At 40.9% G+C, this 18,224-nt stretch overlaps 1 protein-coding gene across 1 annotated transcript in view; it reads right to left on the bottom strand.

Annotated features, from left to right (window-relative positions):
- Positions 1–16,006: 16,006 nt before the first annotated feature.
- Positions 16,007–18,224, bottom strand: part of LOC133019272 (ion channel TACAN-like) — a 7,526-nt gene continuing 5,308 nt past the window's right edge. Inside the window, exons 10-12 of the mRNA XM_061085682.1 lie at positions 17,486–17,550; positions 17,334–17,402; positions 16,007–16,905 (exon numbers count right to left, since the gene is read on the bottom strand). Of these exons, the coding sequence (XP_060941665.1) occupies positions 16,792–16,905; positions 17,334–17,402; positions 17,486–17,550 (248 nt within the window). The 3' untranslated portion in view covers positions 16,007–16,791. The remainder of the gene's footprint in view (positions 16,906–17,333; positions 17,403–17,485; positions 17,551–18,224) is intronic.

An 18,224-nucleotide genomic window follows, 5' to 3' on the forward strand; every position in this document is an offset into this window, starting at 1 on the left:
CGTAGCCTTTCTTCTGAGGCTCCATCATGTTGATGCGTTGAAGAACAACACAAACAAATGTAAACACAGCAACTGGTTTTTAACAATGGTGGCTGAAATAAAATGCTCACCAATCAGGTGTTATTAGCGCTGCAAGCCTGGTCCAAAAGGTTTCGGTACTTTCGTAAAAAATAATCCAACCTGAGCAAGGACTTATTTGGGGATATAAAAGATTTTCTTGAAAATGGAAACGCAATGAGTTCCTGCAAAGGAAAAGGCCCAACGGTCCCCTCAAATTCAATCAAGCTGCACCAAAGTTCACAAACTCATCGATATCAGTTTGTGAAACATGCCAGATTTTCCCTGAGAAATAGCTTCGCAAAAAACGCCCTATCTTGCGAAGTTAATAAAATGAAAAATCTAAAATAATATTCTGGCTATGCCCCCTGATCCGGATCATCACCAAAGTTCACAGTCTCATCGATATCGATATGCAGCATACGTCCACCAACTTGCATGGTAATCCGTTCAGTAATCTTTGCGTAGTGCTGCTAACTAGCAGACAAATGCAGATGAAAACAGACTGAGAGCTCACAAAGCTGGTAAGAAGACCTTTGTTCTAACAATATTTTGTCACTTCATGTTGTGTAACAGACATTTAGTCTTTTCTCTCCATCCCTCGAGACTGTAGGAGGTCTGCATCGCTCTGACAGACGGACCCCCATGTCTCCACCACGTTCACCCCTATATCCATCACAGCTCAATCTGCATTAGGCAAATCAAAATAAACCAAATATGAGCCTGATGCTGAAAAGAGGACGACGGCAGCTGCAGACGTAAACGTGAATCTCGCCGCTCGTATCAGAGAATATTTGGTTTGGATTCCGGCCAAGTTCTCTCCACTCCAGAGGAAACCATCTCTCACATGAGACCCATCTACACCTCACTCATGAAGACCTGATTATAACCAGGCTCCTCTCGAAACAAAAAGTTATTTCTCCCCAACTGTCGGCCAACACATTTTCTCTTTTGTTAATAGCTGTGGTTCACTAAGTGCTGGCTCTCTCCTCCTCCTCACCCCCCCCCCCTAGCTTGCCCTAGTTATCTCATTCCTGAGGAATCTCAGCTTAGACTCCGTTTGATGTGTAAAAACTCACACCACTCAGCACTTCTACTGAACATCTCAAGATAATTTTCTATCTCACTCATTTCTCAGGTATAACGGTCATGCACATACATTTAATGACACCTAGAAACACAGTCATACTCTGAGATGTGCACAATAAAATGTCCAGTCTGGCTCCATTTGTTGTTTTTCAGTGTCTTGTGCGATATCAGTAAAATGTGGAAACAATTTGACTTCATCCTGTGTAAACAGCTCTGCAGCAGAAACAAGGCTCTCCTTCACAAATTCTCCAGAGTGAGGTTTCAGCTCCACCACGGTTATCTCACTCACCACAAAACTTACTGGGTAATATTGTCTCTGCACCAAAACTGCACCAAAGGGCTTTAATGAGGCTCCGAGCTCCGACGGTTCGAAGGCTCTATTGCTGTTCGTTTGATTATTCAGGAAAATGAATCTCATATTTGACGGGTTTGACGGTGATTGTGTATTTTAAACACAAGGTTGTTGTATTTCAGACATAAAGGTCCAATTGACTCCAAACTAGACATGTAATATTACTGGACATGTAATATTACTGGACATGTATGATATTTCCAGTGATATTGCAGTAAAATTTCTATTATTCGTTTTCTGAGCAACACAAATATCTCTGGCCTTTACAATCAAGTCTGTTTCGTTTGAGAGAGGAGAGAAAGTCGGAGGTTTGAGTGAAACAGTCTTTGAAGTGGGAACAAATCCCAAACCCCATCTGAAATATTTCTTCTCTTCCTCTGTAATGGAGCGGATGATTCCATCCCTGCCAAATCTTTCTTCTAGTGTATTTTAAATCAGCTCTGCCTCTTTCTTATATCTCTTCCCTTCATCTCTTTTGGTTGTTCCCTCTTTCCAGTCATCTCTCAGGATGTGATAGGAGGAATAATGGTGTCAAACTGAGGGTTTTAACTTGACTCAGACTTGATTAAAATGCAAACATGTTGAATTCATACATTTAATCAGAGCTGAAGGAAGACGAGCGTCAGTGCAGACGATTGTTTCCTGTCAACTAACTGAGGAAACTGTTCTACAAACATGAGGTGTTCCTGATCCGTTAACACGTCAACAGTTTATCCTTATGTAAAGTAAATCAAACATGTAGTGTTGTAAATCAACACCTCTCACCTGAATCCTCCGAAGGATTTACTACTGTTGTCAGAGGAGAACAAATCTCTTGCTGCATCTCTTATGAAGCTGTGAAAGGAAACCTACCGAGTTCCTCTGAATTGACTTGCCAGTGCAACATGGAAGAGTCGTCTTCTGTTTATCAGTTCACGTTCATGTGTTTTAGTTCATGTGTGAATGTATGCATGCTAACTTTTTCACGATTACCAAATCCAGATTTCTGTAGCAGATGCAGGATTTTATTTTAAACTTTCTTCAACTTTGTTCAATGACTAAATCATTTAGGTTAGCTCTCTTTTTTCATTTCTATTTCTGCTCGATAAGATAAAATCGGCAAAATCATGCGTAGGATTTGGCCTTGTAGTTAAAAAGGTGGTGGTAATATTACAGTGTCATGTATATTTTTTAATTTGGTGAGAATACACACAGTGAAACATGAACATGACTTCTACAGTATAGCTGTCATTGCTTCTGTGGACTTCAAAGTACAGAAGAAATGCAAATGGTGTCGACCCACATAGTGGCAATCATCCACCGGCACAAAAAAGTCTTTGAAGCAGCCGAGAGATTGGGCTCAAGTTCATCTTCATCATCATCTTCATAATAATCCTGAAGTGAGCCCACACACTGCTCACACAGATTGGGGGGCAGAGTGTTTCACGGCGGGGGTGCCAGACTCTGTCAAGGCCCAGTGGTCAGAACAGACTTTGTCAGAGGAAGGGCTGGGAATGTGTAGCAGGACCAGTTCACGAGAAAAATAAAAATACCAAGGGGCTTCAAGGACACGTCGTGATTGGACAGATGGATTTTTAAAAACCTTTTTGTGCTGATCAAGGGAAAGAATGTGAATATAACGTTTTAAAGAAAATGACAGTAATCACATAGGCCTTCAGATGGGAACAGGAAACAACATCACTTCTGTGAATTAATTGTTTTTATTGCACACACACTCTCACACACACACACACACAAATTGTGCAGCAACACAGTGCATCACACAGACAGACCTTAAAAGTTTGCGGAGTGCAGTGATAAAAATCTGCCTGAGTGGACCTTTAATTACACCGTTCCATTTATTACCAGGTCAATAATGTTTACTGCTGCAGTGGTTATAGCTCAGAGAAAAGAATGTGATGTGGTGGCATCATCACTTTTGTAAATTGACCCTCGTATATGCAAGGCCACTGGTTACAGCTGCTGAGGAGGTTATGTTTTCACCCCCGTCCATTTGTTTGTTTGTCAGTTGGTCGCTTCGATTCGCCAAACACGACAGATTCTGTTCTTTTATATCAAATTATCCATATTAAGGAACAAGCGGGAGTGACTCTAGTCATGCAAAGTGAGAAATTAACAAGTGAAGTCATTATTTTCAGTCTGAAAACACATTAAGACAAAAAACATTAACCCGCATTTGGATGAATAAATATGAAATGCATGAAGGTAAGAACATTGTTCCTTATTCAACAAAAAACATCTTAATTTTTAATAGTCACAAGCTGAGCTTTTATAGATTTGATCCCGGAGAGAACCACGTCCCATAACTTTGTACTGGTGGTCTTCTCTGGGCTGGAGGCTGAACTGGAACATCACAAGGAATCATTAGATATACTACCCAGAAATTCTGATTCGATTACACCGCGTATAGCTTTGTGCGTGCTCGTGTGTGTGAGTGTGTTTGTGCACGTTCCTGTGTGTGTTTTTCTAAGACAGGGGCCATAAATAGGTTATGGGACCTCTGGATAGTTTTGGGGGAGGGGGTAACCGATCGTACCTCCTGCTATTGCTCAGATCTCCTGACAGAGTTTGGCCCGAGGCGAACTGACACGTTTCCATTGACCCCTCGGAAAGATTGTTGCCATGGCCACAAGACGCCCTTAATGAACTAATGAATCACTGCGGCACACCTCAGCTCAGACACATCAGTGTCTTGTTGAGGGCACAGAGGGAGGGGGCGAGGAGGCGGGGCCCCGGGCTCCACACGGACACAATAGAGGGTTTTTGGGTTAAAGCACTCTGAGGGACCCAGGTGGCCGATTGGCCCCGAATGCAGTGAATCAAAATTGTGTCAGGGCGGCTCTTAATCACCAGGAGACAGAACACTTCACATCATTCTCCTCTGATTACATTACAGTAACAAGACGTGCAGGACTCAGCCGTCTTTTGTCTCCTGTGTGTGCAGGGCTGCAGGTATGTTGGAAATTTGCCATTTTTCCCCCTTGTGTTCCATCAGTCGTATAAATGATTCAGTCTCACAATAACAGTCACCGTCCACATTAAAGGAGAAGTTCACCGGTTCTGGGAAGGAAGCGTGTTTTCTGTCTCGGTCAGAGCGAGATGAGAAAGTCGTGACCGCTCTCGGTTTTCAAGAGGGAGTCAGGATGTGGTTAGCTTAGCTCAAGGAGCCGTGGTCCTGTGTGAAATGTTTTTGTTACTCTCTTCACTTGTTGGGTTTGGATGGAAACGGGACGTGAAACCGATCTTCACCTCCGTCATGCTGTGAGCAGTTCACTGTTCAGAAGTGAGAAATGAGCCAGGACTGTGGCTGCATGCACACGACCACATTCACGTTTTAAAGTGGTGTTTTAAAACTGAAACGATCCCTTTCTACACAGGCGTTTAGCAGAAGGTGAGGGACCAACAAGCTATTCTTTTGAATGGCGGCAGAGGAAGGTTTGATACACAAACAAAAGTTAAACATTCACTTTAGGGTCATGTGAGATATTTTTAACAGATGAGATTTACAGTCAAATATTGCAATCATCTCCTCTGGGACAAATTTGTTCAATCTCTGCAAACACAACATGTAATAAGATAATTTGTAGAAGGATGTTTTCGGTCAGGTGCAGTGTGTATCCTCACATTTTGCAGTCTCACCCTGGTGCTTATTTATCTTTGGGAGAATAATGATGAAATGTTATGTTTTATAGGCTGAGGATCACAAGCTGTATTAGAGATAACAAGCTGAGGATTGTTTAAATAACTACAGTCTGTTCCTCACAGATTCTTTTTTTATTATCTTCATGTGTCCAACAGCTCCGACTACATTGCATCCTGAGATTCACAAATCACATTATGCAGAATTTAGATTAAATAAAAAGCTTATGGATAATGATGGTAAATGCAAAGGGCCGTTATCCTGTTAAAGATCATAAAGTGTAACCTGGAGACACCGACCAGTGGAAGGGGTTTTACACTGGGGGGGTACAGAGTCTGGAGGGAGGACAGAGTCAAAACAAGGAGCTCTAAGAGGACAAAACTCAGTTAGAATACAGAGATAGATGTTGTTGTTTTTTTGTGTTGTTCTGTAATCGTACTCGTTAACAGTATCACGCAAAAAATTACTCAATTGATTTGAACCAAACCTGGTTTAGGGATAGAACCTGGGCCGAAGAGGAATACTTACGATTTTGGTGCAAATGAAAGTGATGCAGATTTTGTTGTCCTTGGGTCAGGCCTCACTCCTCTACAACATTTCATGGAAATTGGTTTGGTAGTTTTTGCATAATCCTGCTAAATAACAGACAAACAGATGAAAAATCTCCTCAACGGAGGATGAATAAATCATTTATGTTAAGTCACTTCCTTTTTTCTTTCTTCTGTAAGAACTAGATAATCATGTGTATAGAATACTTTCGCCTTCTCAAATGTATCAGTGTCATTCTAGTTGTATTTTAAAGAGTTGATCATTATATTGGATGTTTTCTTCTCCAGTTTCAGTGGTTTTTCGATTGACTGAGACTCATCAGAAATTTCACTTAACGCAGGTTCAGTAAAACTCTTCCTCTGAACAGACAGTTACAGTTTAGAGCGTTTCCCCTCAATAATACACAGCAGCTTTAAAGCTCTTTGATATTTACTCATGTTCCGTAATCCGGGTGAAATTTAATTGAGTAAAAAAAATAGCCTGTGAGCTGAAGAGCTGGAGCTTGAGGCGGCTCCGATAAAGCAGCTTTTACCTCCCTCCCTTCTTTCTGCTGTTTTCAGTTCCACACGAGGAATAAGACCTGAACTGCTCTCGTCGCTCAGTTTCTCACAAAACCTGCACTTCAATTTTAAATTTACAAAACGAAGGCAAACACACACACACAAACACACACACGAACACACACAAAAGACACAGTTTCTGAATTAAACGGCACGTTACACCCGGTCAAGATTGGCCCCTTGAAATTGGCCCCCTGCAACTTTGACTGACAGGCCCGAGTGCAGTCGCCTACACCGTTAACCTCGAACCACTCAATCACCCAATCGCATAAAAAAGTCAAGTGTTTTCCCAAAGGTGTTGAACTGGCTCCACGAGTGCAACGTTACATGGCGCAGGTTCACTTCCTCTCCGATCATTTTACAGTTTTCAGTGTTGGTTTGGTGTTGATTACACACAGTCAACCCATTCTTATTTTCTATATTCTAATTATTATAATCCTGCTGCTATAAAACATACTCTAAATGTTCATTATCGGGTGAACGGACATTATGAAAGAGTATCGGGATCAGTGCATTGCAAACTAAAAGATTCTCGTTCCATTTTGGCTTTTGAAAATGAATTTGAAATGTTGAGAATGAAGTCGACAGTTGCTGGGGCCCTGAGCTGAGAGGATGGGGCCCCCCCGAGAACAGCTGATTACATTAGTCGACAGCAATGACAATTTAGTGAGAGCCCCCTTAAATTCTACGATCGGCTATAAACAAGACTCTGAAATGACACCATGGAAACCCCCTAACGAGGCCCCATGCCACAAGCTCTTTGGCAAAGGCTCCATAAATTTAGAGGTGTGGTAGAAGACTAGAGGAATTAGGTTTGGTTTGATGTCGGGCCCCCTTAGGTCTCCTAGGCTTGGGGGGCCCCGGAGTCCCTTGAAACGCTCCTGCAGCCAGGAAACATGTTTCTTAATTTCCCGTGGACAGCGCTGACTGTTGAGTTCCTGCCTCAGCATCACGGAGCTGAAAGACAGCAGCGGTTGCTTTGTCCAGTTCTGGGGCTTTTATAGTTTGAAGCATCTTGCAGCTGCCAGCTTCACTTGTGTGGTATGTTTTATTACCCCGGGTCTGTTTGGTGTTTTACGGCGGGTGAGCAACGCCTCGGCTGCTGTGCGTAATTTTATATAGTGTTGTTTATGTTCTGCAAGGTTTTTTGCGTTGTTATTGTAGACAGTGGAGAGTTATGGGAATCTTAAAAACGTTGGCACCGGACTTCAAGAAAAGTCTTGTCTCTAAATGTGATTTAGAGTTTTTCAAAATCGTCCAACGCTGACATTCTTGTTCTGGTCTGGCCGAGCAGCTGGTCTGTCAGTCACAAGGGGGAACAACTCCTCAGATCTGTGACTGTAAATGAAGTAAAAGTAGTAAAACAACAGTGTAAAAATATTCTAAAAAAGTGACCTCAGAAAAAGTAAGAAGTACAATTATTATTATTAATATCTTCTTTTAAAAAAAAAATATCAAAGATTTATGATTGAGTTATAATCAGATTATCACTGAAGCTTAATTTTTTTCTTTTACCCCTGGTGGCCAGTAGAGGTCATAAAACCCACCTCCTCCATGTTAACGGTTGGGATACAAGCAAACCAACACGTGAATAAATGTTTGTTTTGTTTGAGTTATTTGATGCTATTAAAACAGCATGGAACATCATGATTGACAGCTAGGGTTGCAAAATCCGGGAATATTCAAAGTTGGAAACTCTCCATGGGAATAAACGGGAATATACGGGAATTAACGGGAATTAACGGGAACCAACGGGAATGTACGGGAATTAACGGGAATAAACTGGAAATGTTGTGGGTAATTTATACTAACTGTATTTACCTTGTCATATACAGACACAAATATAAACATTTTGTTTTGTCATAGGCTGATTTGAGCAAGCAAACCAACAAGTAAATAAATGTTTGTTTGGTTTTAGTTATTTGATGCCATTAAAACAGCGTGAAACATCATGTTTGACAGCTGAGTCTGACTCATGATTGGTCAAACATGACTCCTCCCCCCAATGGCTACTTCACAGACTTCACAGCGGTCACATCCCGGTAATTTCAGATTAATTTCAAGAAAGTGTGTGGAAGTGGAGACAAGTCGTCCATCTTTACACGCATTCTCTGAATTTACTTTACTTTACTCCATGAGCACATTATTAGGAACACCATGCTATGAGTGGTTCCTTCCTTTGCTCTAACAACAGCCTCAGTGCTTTGTTGTTGTCGTCTAACCTGAGTTCTTCTTCACCGCAGCAGCTGTGGTTTCCTGAGTCACCGCAGCGTTTCTGTCAGCTCCGACCGGTCTGACCACTTCTCCTCTGACCTCACTCAGTCTGCAGAGCTGCTGCTGCTCACTGGATGTTTGTTCTTTCTTCTTGCACCACACCGACTCAACTGTAAATCTAATCCCAGCTGATCAGCACTTACCACTAACACCAGCCTGTCTCCGACACAAACGACACAAACAAAGATCTCATACGCTGCAGTGCTGCCTCGAGATTGGCTGATTGGATAAGTGGAACAGACCTTAGCTGTGTATTCTTCCGAGGCTGGTCTGTCCCGTTTCTATAGGTCTATAAAAGAGCTCTATAAAAGAGATGATGATGCTTATAAATGTATCAGGCTTCAACTCCACTGGACAAGATACACACGGGTGTTAAAACTTTCCCATTGTGTCTAACTACTGCTCCGTTGCTAGGCGACAGATTGTGTTCGTGGTCAATGCAGTTTCACCTGAATTTGGACAAAGCTCATGTTTTAGTTTGAGTTTTATTTTCACGGATACTGATTTCTCTCTGTGCCATGACACGTGTAATCCCCTGTGTTTTAACGTTGTAATGAAATAAAAAACATTATTTGGATTTATTCAGAGTGTTTGTTCGCTTTGTTTCATTTGCTTGTTTACACCTCAGCTCAGTGTGGGAGCACAATGATGATTTAAAAGGGAAATGGTAACCAAGGGAAACTGGAAAATAGCCGAGACCAGCATCCACCAACAATGGCTGCAATGAAAGTAACAATGACACCGGAGGTTTTTAAAAGCCTTTTATCATTCTTTTTTTTGTGCTGGTAGAAAAAAAAAGATGGAGACAAAGGCCATAAATGAGATGTTAGAGAGAAAAGCTTCTCAAAGAGACGACACAGGCAGAGATGTGATATTTCAGACCTGTCACAGTGGTGGCCTGTGTGGGAACAATGAGAGTTTTTCAGCCTCTTGTTCTCTCAGGCTCCACAGTTTGGTGATCACCTGCTCACGTTGGGTTTCTGCAGCAACATCTCAGAAAGAAACAGATCCATTCATCCATGAAATCTTGTTTTAAATGTTTAATAAGCAGCTGTTATAGACTCCAGCTTCACTGTGAACCTGCAGGGTCAGTTCATGACCTCGGGAGGAGTTTGTATTACAAATAAAAGTTTTGCTTTGGATCAAATATTTTTGTATTTTGCTGACTTCATGCAAAGTCTATACAGAGACTGTCCAGAGGATTGAGTCCTCCTGCAACGGCTGTTCCCTTTGTCCCATGTCTTCCTCTATTCCTCCTCCAGAAAATCCTGGATCTTCCCCTTTGTCCAGACTAAGTTCCTTTTTGGTTCATGTCCAATCCTTCCACCGAGTTTCAGTAAATCTGTTCTGTAGTTTTTTACATAATCCTGCTGACAAACAAACAAACCAACTGAAGTATATTCTGGTCGGCCTAGAGGTTGATGTGGTTGTAGAAGTTTGATGATGAAGGAAAGGACCGCGGACCCAGTACTTACAAGTACAATAATGTTTATTACACAGAAGTTTCACAGGTCAGACGGATACCATGGTATACCCGGAGACATCACAAGCCAATAGTGAAAGTCTGTCTTCTCCCTGCAGGGCAAGAAGTTTTATAGGTGGAAGGTGGGACCCCAAAACCAGAGATAACATGACAGCACACAACAGGGCTTCAGCGTAAATAAGAACATGTTTAGTATCTTGTAGTGTGAGGCGTCTTCATGGTAAAGGTCAAAGAGTATTCTCTGGGGGAGAGGGCTAATGCATCCATAGTATTTAAGGAGTGTGAGAATTTGAGAATCAACACACCGATGATGATAACATGTCATCGTGGTTTATAACCATGTTAAAAAGAGTTATTAGCTAAAATCATTAACTCTAGTGAATACACGACACAACCAACAGACAAAAGGACAGAGGTGAAAACATGACCGTCTTTTTTTGATAAATTTTCCAAACACACTGAGGTACACTCGAGGACACACGTCCATTATCAAAGTAGTGCGAGCACATTGTGTTTGTTCCTGCTCCATTAGAGTTCCGAGCCTCGGAGGATCTCACTCCATCTGCTCCGGAGGGTCACGCAGGGCCAACACATTACCAACACACCTCATACGACTTCAACGCTAATGGTGCAAATGCAAAGAGAAGGTTTGGGGCTCGGACTTGGAAGCTGGAGGAAAGTTAGACTCATACCTGTTTTAAAAATAGTGTCTCACAGTGTGTAGTCCTGGTGCTGCTGCCCTGACCGTGCACTCATTTCCTCCCAGTGGACGGGTGTGTTGTGTGTGTTGTGTGTGTTGCACGCTGACTGTGCACGGCAGGAGCCTGCAGGGTGTTTGTTCTGCAAGTTGCAGGGTGATTGTATTCAATCAGACTCGGGACAAAGTGTGATGTGATTAATTTTCTCTTGGCTCAGACTTAATTGGCCATCTGGTTTACAGGAGCCCACAGTGTGTGAGGGAGTGGACCTATTGACCCACTTCATTGTTCATCTTTTAGCGCCACAGGGCTGAATGTTTCCAATATGTGGGTCAAGGACATTGATGGTGATGGTGTTACGGTGTAGGTATAATTATTATAAATATAACGGAGCTGTAGTTTGTTTTGAATTGTCTGAATAGTGATTTATGGTTGTTTTAATTCGGTCCACATTACAAATAAATGATGTCATGGTCCTAATATCACAGAACCCAGAATTTTAGAATAATGTTATTAAAGGTTTTTGCTTTATTAAGAAAATGAACAGATTTGCTTTTATTTGAAAGTAAATAATTAACATGCTTTGGTGTATTTATGTCACTGCGCCAACAACAGATACAGTCACTGAGTCAGATCCACAGTTTTTATGTCCCACACAGTTTTGCTGCCGAAAGACTAAATCTAAAATCTGTTCTGACGGCAGCTCAAACCATACCTGGAGAATCTGCACTTTTCTCACTGAAAGGATAAACTGTTCTTTGTCTCTCGTTGCATCAATGAAATAAAAGTTTGTGTTACTCACACGTTAATATGTTGCTAGTGTACGTTTTCCTTTAACTCTCCTGGTATCTGTGTGAATAGTACTTTGTATGAAACGGTTATTTAAGGACTCACTGGCCCTTTTCATAAAAAGAGCCATTGAGTATGAATAGATATTATAAATATACCTTAAAAATAATTCCTATTAATACTAATAATTGTAATTATTTGTTGTCTGTGTCATAAGATATGTGCATTTTTGTTAATGAAAGGCAGATTTCAGTCCCACATGTTAAATAATACAAAGATGTCATCATGTAAACTATAAGTCTGAAAATACATATAGAAACAGTAATGTAATGCAATCAATGATTCAACACATGTGTCTGTATGAATATGAATATATCAAAACAGATAATACAACAAAACAGTAGCTAACAAACTTGGCATTGTTAATCTAAGATTGTTATTCATGCGTAAGTTGATTTATCTACATTGCAAACTACTGACTTCTCATCGGCTGGATTTCAGGGTCTGACTCCAGCCTGAAATATTTCAAAGCAGCCAAATTGGCAACTTCTTACCAAATTCTGTTTGGTGTTTCAAATATAAAATGTTCAGGCGCATGGCAGCAACGTCTGCTCCTGCCTGTCTGCTTTCTGTGGTTGCCATAGGAACCAGTGGTCCAAACCCCCAGAAAGACAGAGTGTGTGTAATCAGCTCCGCAGAGCAGTGGAGGGGGGGGAGTCCTGCTCGGGTTACTCCCAAAGAGCCGCGTTAAAATAAAGATGAATTCTCTTTTTTCTTTTCACACTCTGCAGGCCATGAAAACCCTCTCTGCCTCCCTCAGTCCTTCATCGCTCATGCTCTCGTTTTACAAGTGGATGTAATCATGTTCCCCTCTTATTAAATATGCACATTTAATTTGGCTCTCGGTTCATATTTCAGCAGCGAAGGAGTCGCTGTCATTTACTAATGAAGGGGGAGAAAGATCTGAACCTCAGAGCCGCGAGAGCACGGAGCATATTTTTTATTATGTTGTCAAGTGCGTTTTGTGGACAACCATTATTTTGTTGAATCATTTACTTAAGTGATATGCATGTATTTCCCTACCACCCCCCCTCCTCTGTTTGCATATATAATCTATATCCATGAGCATGCATCTGGAGGACGATTAGTAAACCTCACAGACTGTTGTTGGTCTGGATTGTGACGTCTATAGAGAGCCAGGCAGGACATGGGCCAGGATTGATGGATGACTAAGAGCGAGAAGTGTCAGGAGGGAGGAAGTGAACGAATGCACGCAGCTAGAAAGAAAGATTTAATCTCTGTAAGTAAAGTGTAGTTGGTATGTGGTGGTCAGTGTTGATGTTGTGGCCGTGGCCCCAAACAAATCAATTTATGGAAACTGAGAAGCTTAAAAAGACATTTGATTCATCGTTTAAATCTGTAGCAGGTCAGAGGATAAGTGATTGTCTCATGTGGCCCAGATAATATTTACATCCACCCCAACTCCCAATGTGGCAAAAGTTATCAGATCTTAAAGTTTTCAACATTTTTACCAATTTCCCTGCATGGATCATTCTGAAAAGCATCAGGCACATTAAGAGGCTTGATATCTATGAGTGTGTTTAAGTTGTTGCACCTTCATTTTGAATCTATGGGCCTTGGCAATGGTCTGAGCTCTATTCTCTATTTATTCACACAGGACAGATTCAGCTCTATCACCATTTTGCATAAACTGTATTGTTATCTCTCTATCTCTATCAATTGCTTTTCAGAAGCTTTGCAAACGATAACAGGGGTTCAATATAATACATGTGCAGTTGTGAATGTTAATAAGCTGTTTAAAAATGATTTTAATTATCATCTAATAAAGCCCTTAATTACGGCTTATGAAGACTTAATGTTTCTTATCGCAACCTGGGATCAGCTGATTTCAGACAAATTCAACCTGAATTATTTTAGATTCTATCTGACATATGAAGCTTTACATCACACTGAAAAATAAAAAAGTAATAATATACATATAATTCTAACTCATAAATAGTAAAAGCTGACTTATCAGCGACATGAATCAGTCGACTTGTCGCCATCACAGCTCCTGGCTCGGCCTCTTTCTTCAGAATCACCTCTTCTCTCAGGAACCACTTCCTCTCTTCTAATCACTCCGTCCCAGATGGAAACTCATCAGCGCTGCTCTGCTTTTTCACATCCTGTGTATTTGGTACCTACTCAACCAGAGACTCTCCCCCCCACTCCCATCCTCCCATCCTCCCTTCCTCAGCCTCTTCCTCCTCCTGACTGGCTGCTGCTCCGGTTGTTCCCAGGCCTGGGAGAGAAGGTGAGCACAGATAAGAGGTCTTTATCTGGCTCCCAGAGGGGAGGCGGGTTAAGTTTTAAGGTGAAGGTCTGACATGGTGCCTCTTCTGCTCGCTCTGGCTGTTCCCTTCTCTCCTTCCCCACCTCCTGATGCCAGGCTCAGGCTCGCCCCCCCCATCCCCATGTCCTTGGGCTCATTCTTGACGGCCCCCACTGCTCCGGCTTTAATGAGAAAGATGAAAGAGGTGCAGGCTGGGAGAATACCCGGCCCTCCTCTTCCCTCTTCTTCTTCGTCCCGCTTGCCTCTCTCTCTCTCTCTCTCTCTCTCTCTCTCTCTCTCTCTCTCTCTCTCTCTCTCTCTCTCTCTCTCTCCCTCCGGCCCTGCAGCACTAACTCATCCAAGACTTTTTTTGCAGGGGTGGGTGAGTGGGGAGGTGGGGGAGGCTCCACTGTAATAAATTGGAAGTGAGGCTGGTTTCCATTTTAAATTTTTCAGGTATTATTCCCTCTGATCTTATGTGCAAATTTCTTTCCGTCCCTCTTTGTGTTCTGGCACTCGGCACCAGATATGTTTAAATCATAGTGTGAAGCTTTATTGAAATATTTTTCTGTCGCCATTCTTCTTTTCTAAAACTGTGCAGTGACAATTGTTCACAGATATTCACATTTTTTTATTTTTGTTTTATCCACCAACAAGTTCCCACTGATTATGCGGAGAATAAATATATGCTGAAACACACCAATAGTGTGTAGTCTGTTGTTTTTTGTCTATAATTTTTTTGGGTCTATTATGTGTTTTTGCTCTGTATGTGTGTAGATGTGTATGTATGTGTGTGTGCATGTGTAATCATGTTTGACTTAAAATCTGTTTTGCCGATTGGGGAAAAACAAGCTTAGATTCAACTCAGCTCCGGTGACGAACATGAAACTGCATTGTTCACAAAATAAAGAAATGTAAATACTGGTGCATTGTCCCATCGCAGTAATAAGAGTCACAGGTTCGATTCCCGGCTCTTTCTGTGCAGAGTTTGCATGTTTGCCTGCGTCAGCGTGGTTTCACTCCAGCTTCCTCCCACAGTCAAATAACCAGCAGGTTGGGGTTAACTGCAGACTCTAGGTTACCTGCAGGTGTGAGTGGTAAAGGTTGTTTATATCAGGGTGTACTCGCCCCCCCTCTCCCCCACTGTCAGCTCCCCCCTACGACCCTCAAACAATAAGCTCTATAGATGAAGGATGGATGGAAACTTAAAAATCCTTGTAATTTATTCTCCCTGTTTCCACCACGTGTTCCTCCTCAGGTAAAGGTGATAGTGTGATCTCCATAGAGAAATAAGGAGGAACTACTTTCAGTGGTGGATTTACACACAGTGGATTCACTAGTGAGTGTTTACAGGAGGAGGGACTGTATTGAAATAAGGAAACGTGTTTGTTTTGTATCAAACATTAATCACAGATGATATTTGGCTTCTGTTGGAGTCTATTTTCATTTTTGTTGTTTTAGGAAATTTAGATAAGAACAAACTGAGTTCAGTATCAACCTGTGGTTCTGTCTTCCATCTGCTTCAGTCGACTGTGTATTATATTCAGAATGAGCCCAGATTGGCATTAAACTGTTGTAACTGTAGATGTGGCCCTGGAGTCTCCTCATCGCCCACCGAGGCCTGATAAGTCTCCAACAATGGGTCCGAACCACTCACTGATGAGAGACTTTCACTCTGAGAAATTGTTTCAGATGATGAAATGTGGAGAATCTAATTCAGCAGCTCCTCATCACTCAGAGTCGCAGCAGATGGCCGACTGTAATCACCCTCACGAGATGTGATCCATCTGGAGAAACGTGTCCCAGACTCCCAGTCAAACACGACTTTGCACAAAGAAAAAGGTTTGGTGGGTTTTTATCCAAAAATAAAGAAAGGATTTGAAGTTTTCATGGATGAAATCTCCTTAAGTGTAAATTACACAGCGAGACGTGACATGAAATGCAATGCTTTCACCTTGTGGTCATTTGGGTGTAGTGCAACAAAAACCTCAACGCTCCAGATACTTTAAGTATACAAACTAGGAATTTGCTGTCTGTTTCGATCAAGGTTTATTCTTTAATTGTACAAACTAGTGTCTATGCTGTAAACAAGCCCAACAACACATGAATGTTACAGTAACAGGAGGACGAACTGTGATGCAACATGAACTCTCCTGCTGTAAGAGAGAAAACAAGAACATGGGCAGATTCAAAGGAGTGTTTTATTAAAGCAGCTGCTGAAACACAAACTGTGGATTTCCCAAAAATAAATATGATGCAAACAACGATTATTTGCTTCAGAGCCCAACTGATTTATTGCTAAAAAATTAAAAGAGCTTATATGAGCTTTTCCCAGATCAGTATCTGATAGTTTGTGGCTGATATGTAAACTTTGAGAAAACAGTGTAAGAAAATATGTGATTCTGTGTTTTTACAATATATGTAAAAAAATGTTGACTTTCTTAAATTAAGTCCTTTATATTTGGTTGTCATTTATGATAAAATTTGTGGTTAAACTTCAAAATATTAAGCTTCAATTAAACTTTTTGTCACATAGTTGGATAACAACATCTCCAAATATATATATATATATGTATATCGGCAGATATATCTTTATCAGAAATGTTTTACTCCCTAATACATAAATTGACATCCGCCCCCTAAACTCAGTATTAGCAGGGATCTTATATTTTATCAGTAACACTTCCTTATCCGAGTTGTATAACTCTGACCAAAACACCCCAACACCTACAAAAACAAGTTCACACTTTAACCCGCTAGGACCTGACAGTCGCTTTCTTTTCTTTGGTATTAATAATATCTATGGTCAAGATTCAAGATTCAAATATATAATCAGAAGAACCAGAAAATCAAAGAAACATGGATAAAAGAAGCTGTACCTGTACATGATCCACTCAGACAATGTACATTACATTGATAGAAAGCTCTAAAGAGAATATCAGAGCCTCAGTGTTGGATCATTCCAGTTCTATAAGGTCTTAGACTTGTCCTGGTTGTTCATGTATTTCTGGTAAACCACTCCCAGCGTGGTGAAGAAGTTTCCCATGAAGAGAACCATGTAAGCACAGCCGCACATCAGCACCTTCACCGCAGGAGAAGAAACAAACACATGAACTAACGGCTCAGTCAGAGGATTTTGACAGCACACAGGATTCTAAATACACAAAGTACTATTCTCCTCAGAGTTACATGTATTTAAGATAAGCTGTCAACAATATTTATTATGTCATGACTACTTCACACAAGTTTTTGCACTTTCACAAGTTTTTGCACATGTCCAGAAAAAAAAATAAAGCTACAAACTAGAAAGTTAAACTAGATATCTGAAAAGTAGCTTTTGGCCATTTTAAGATGGTTGCTAACATTATCTTGTCAAATTCGAGGGAAGTTTACATTAATGATATTTCTACTATAGAGCTGGATCAGTTAAACTCTTGGTGGTTTGAACATTACGACACATTAAATGAGTAAATGTTGAATATAACGTCTTAAAAATGCACCAGAACTAACCTGCCACTCTTTGCACTCCGGGAGCAGAAACATCTTGAAGAGTGTTACACTGTTGTAAAGCTGCCAGAACTGGAAGAGGAGGAACCAGCATGTTACTTTATCTGAAAATCTGAATTTCATAACTTCTGTGGAGACGATGAGAAACTACTCACGTGTCCAAAGAACAGGAAGGGGAGGAGGAAGGTCAAACCTCTCCACATCCACGACTGGAACCCCTCTGAACCCCAGGAGAGGAGAGAGAGAGAGTCACTGAGCTGAGAGAAACTCAACCGGTCTCTACCATCACACAATAATTCTCCTGATTTACTGCAGTGCACAGAAGAGGAGCAGCTGAGACCAGACAAGAGGACAGGAAGTGAACCTGGCTCTTCTATCTGGAAACTGCACATCGTCTGTCACTTCTTTCTAATTAAAACTGATTATTTAACTAATACTAACAACTCGTTTTCATTTCTATCTAAATTTTACTTTTGTGTATTGTCTTATGTTGATTTTTCTGTTTGAATTGCCTTGAGTTGAAATGTGCTTTTCAAATTAACTTGCCTAGTCCTATTTCAACAGTAATCAAAGGATCATCAATATATAAATATAAATATTGATATTTAAGAATTTATAAATCCAATCAAAAAAATGAATTCATATAAATATCCTCTTTTTTAAAATAAAAACAACTTTGACCCACATGATCCTCTTTCTGCTGTGGCTCAACTCTAACCTGTGAGTGCCCACTGGTGGACAAACTACGTAATAGCAATTACCAATCTTACTCCCCTCTTTTTTTAAAATTTCAGTTCTTCTTTCAGTTAATCTTTGTTTCTCGGTCAACAAAAGTGCTGAATAAACAAAGCTTATTATTGTGATTATATTAGTGTGTCTTTAACATTTCTCTGA

Source organism: Limanda limanda, chromosome 14 (assembly GCF_963576545.1).
Source record: "Limanda limanda chromosome 14, fLimLim1.1, whole genome shotgun sequence".
NCBI lineage: Eukaryota > Metazoa > Chordata > Actinopteri > Pleuronectiformes > Pleuronectidae > Limanda > Limanda limanda.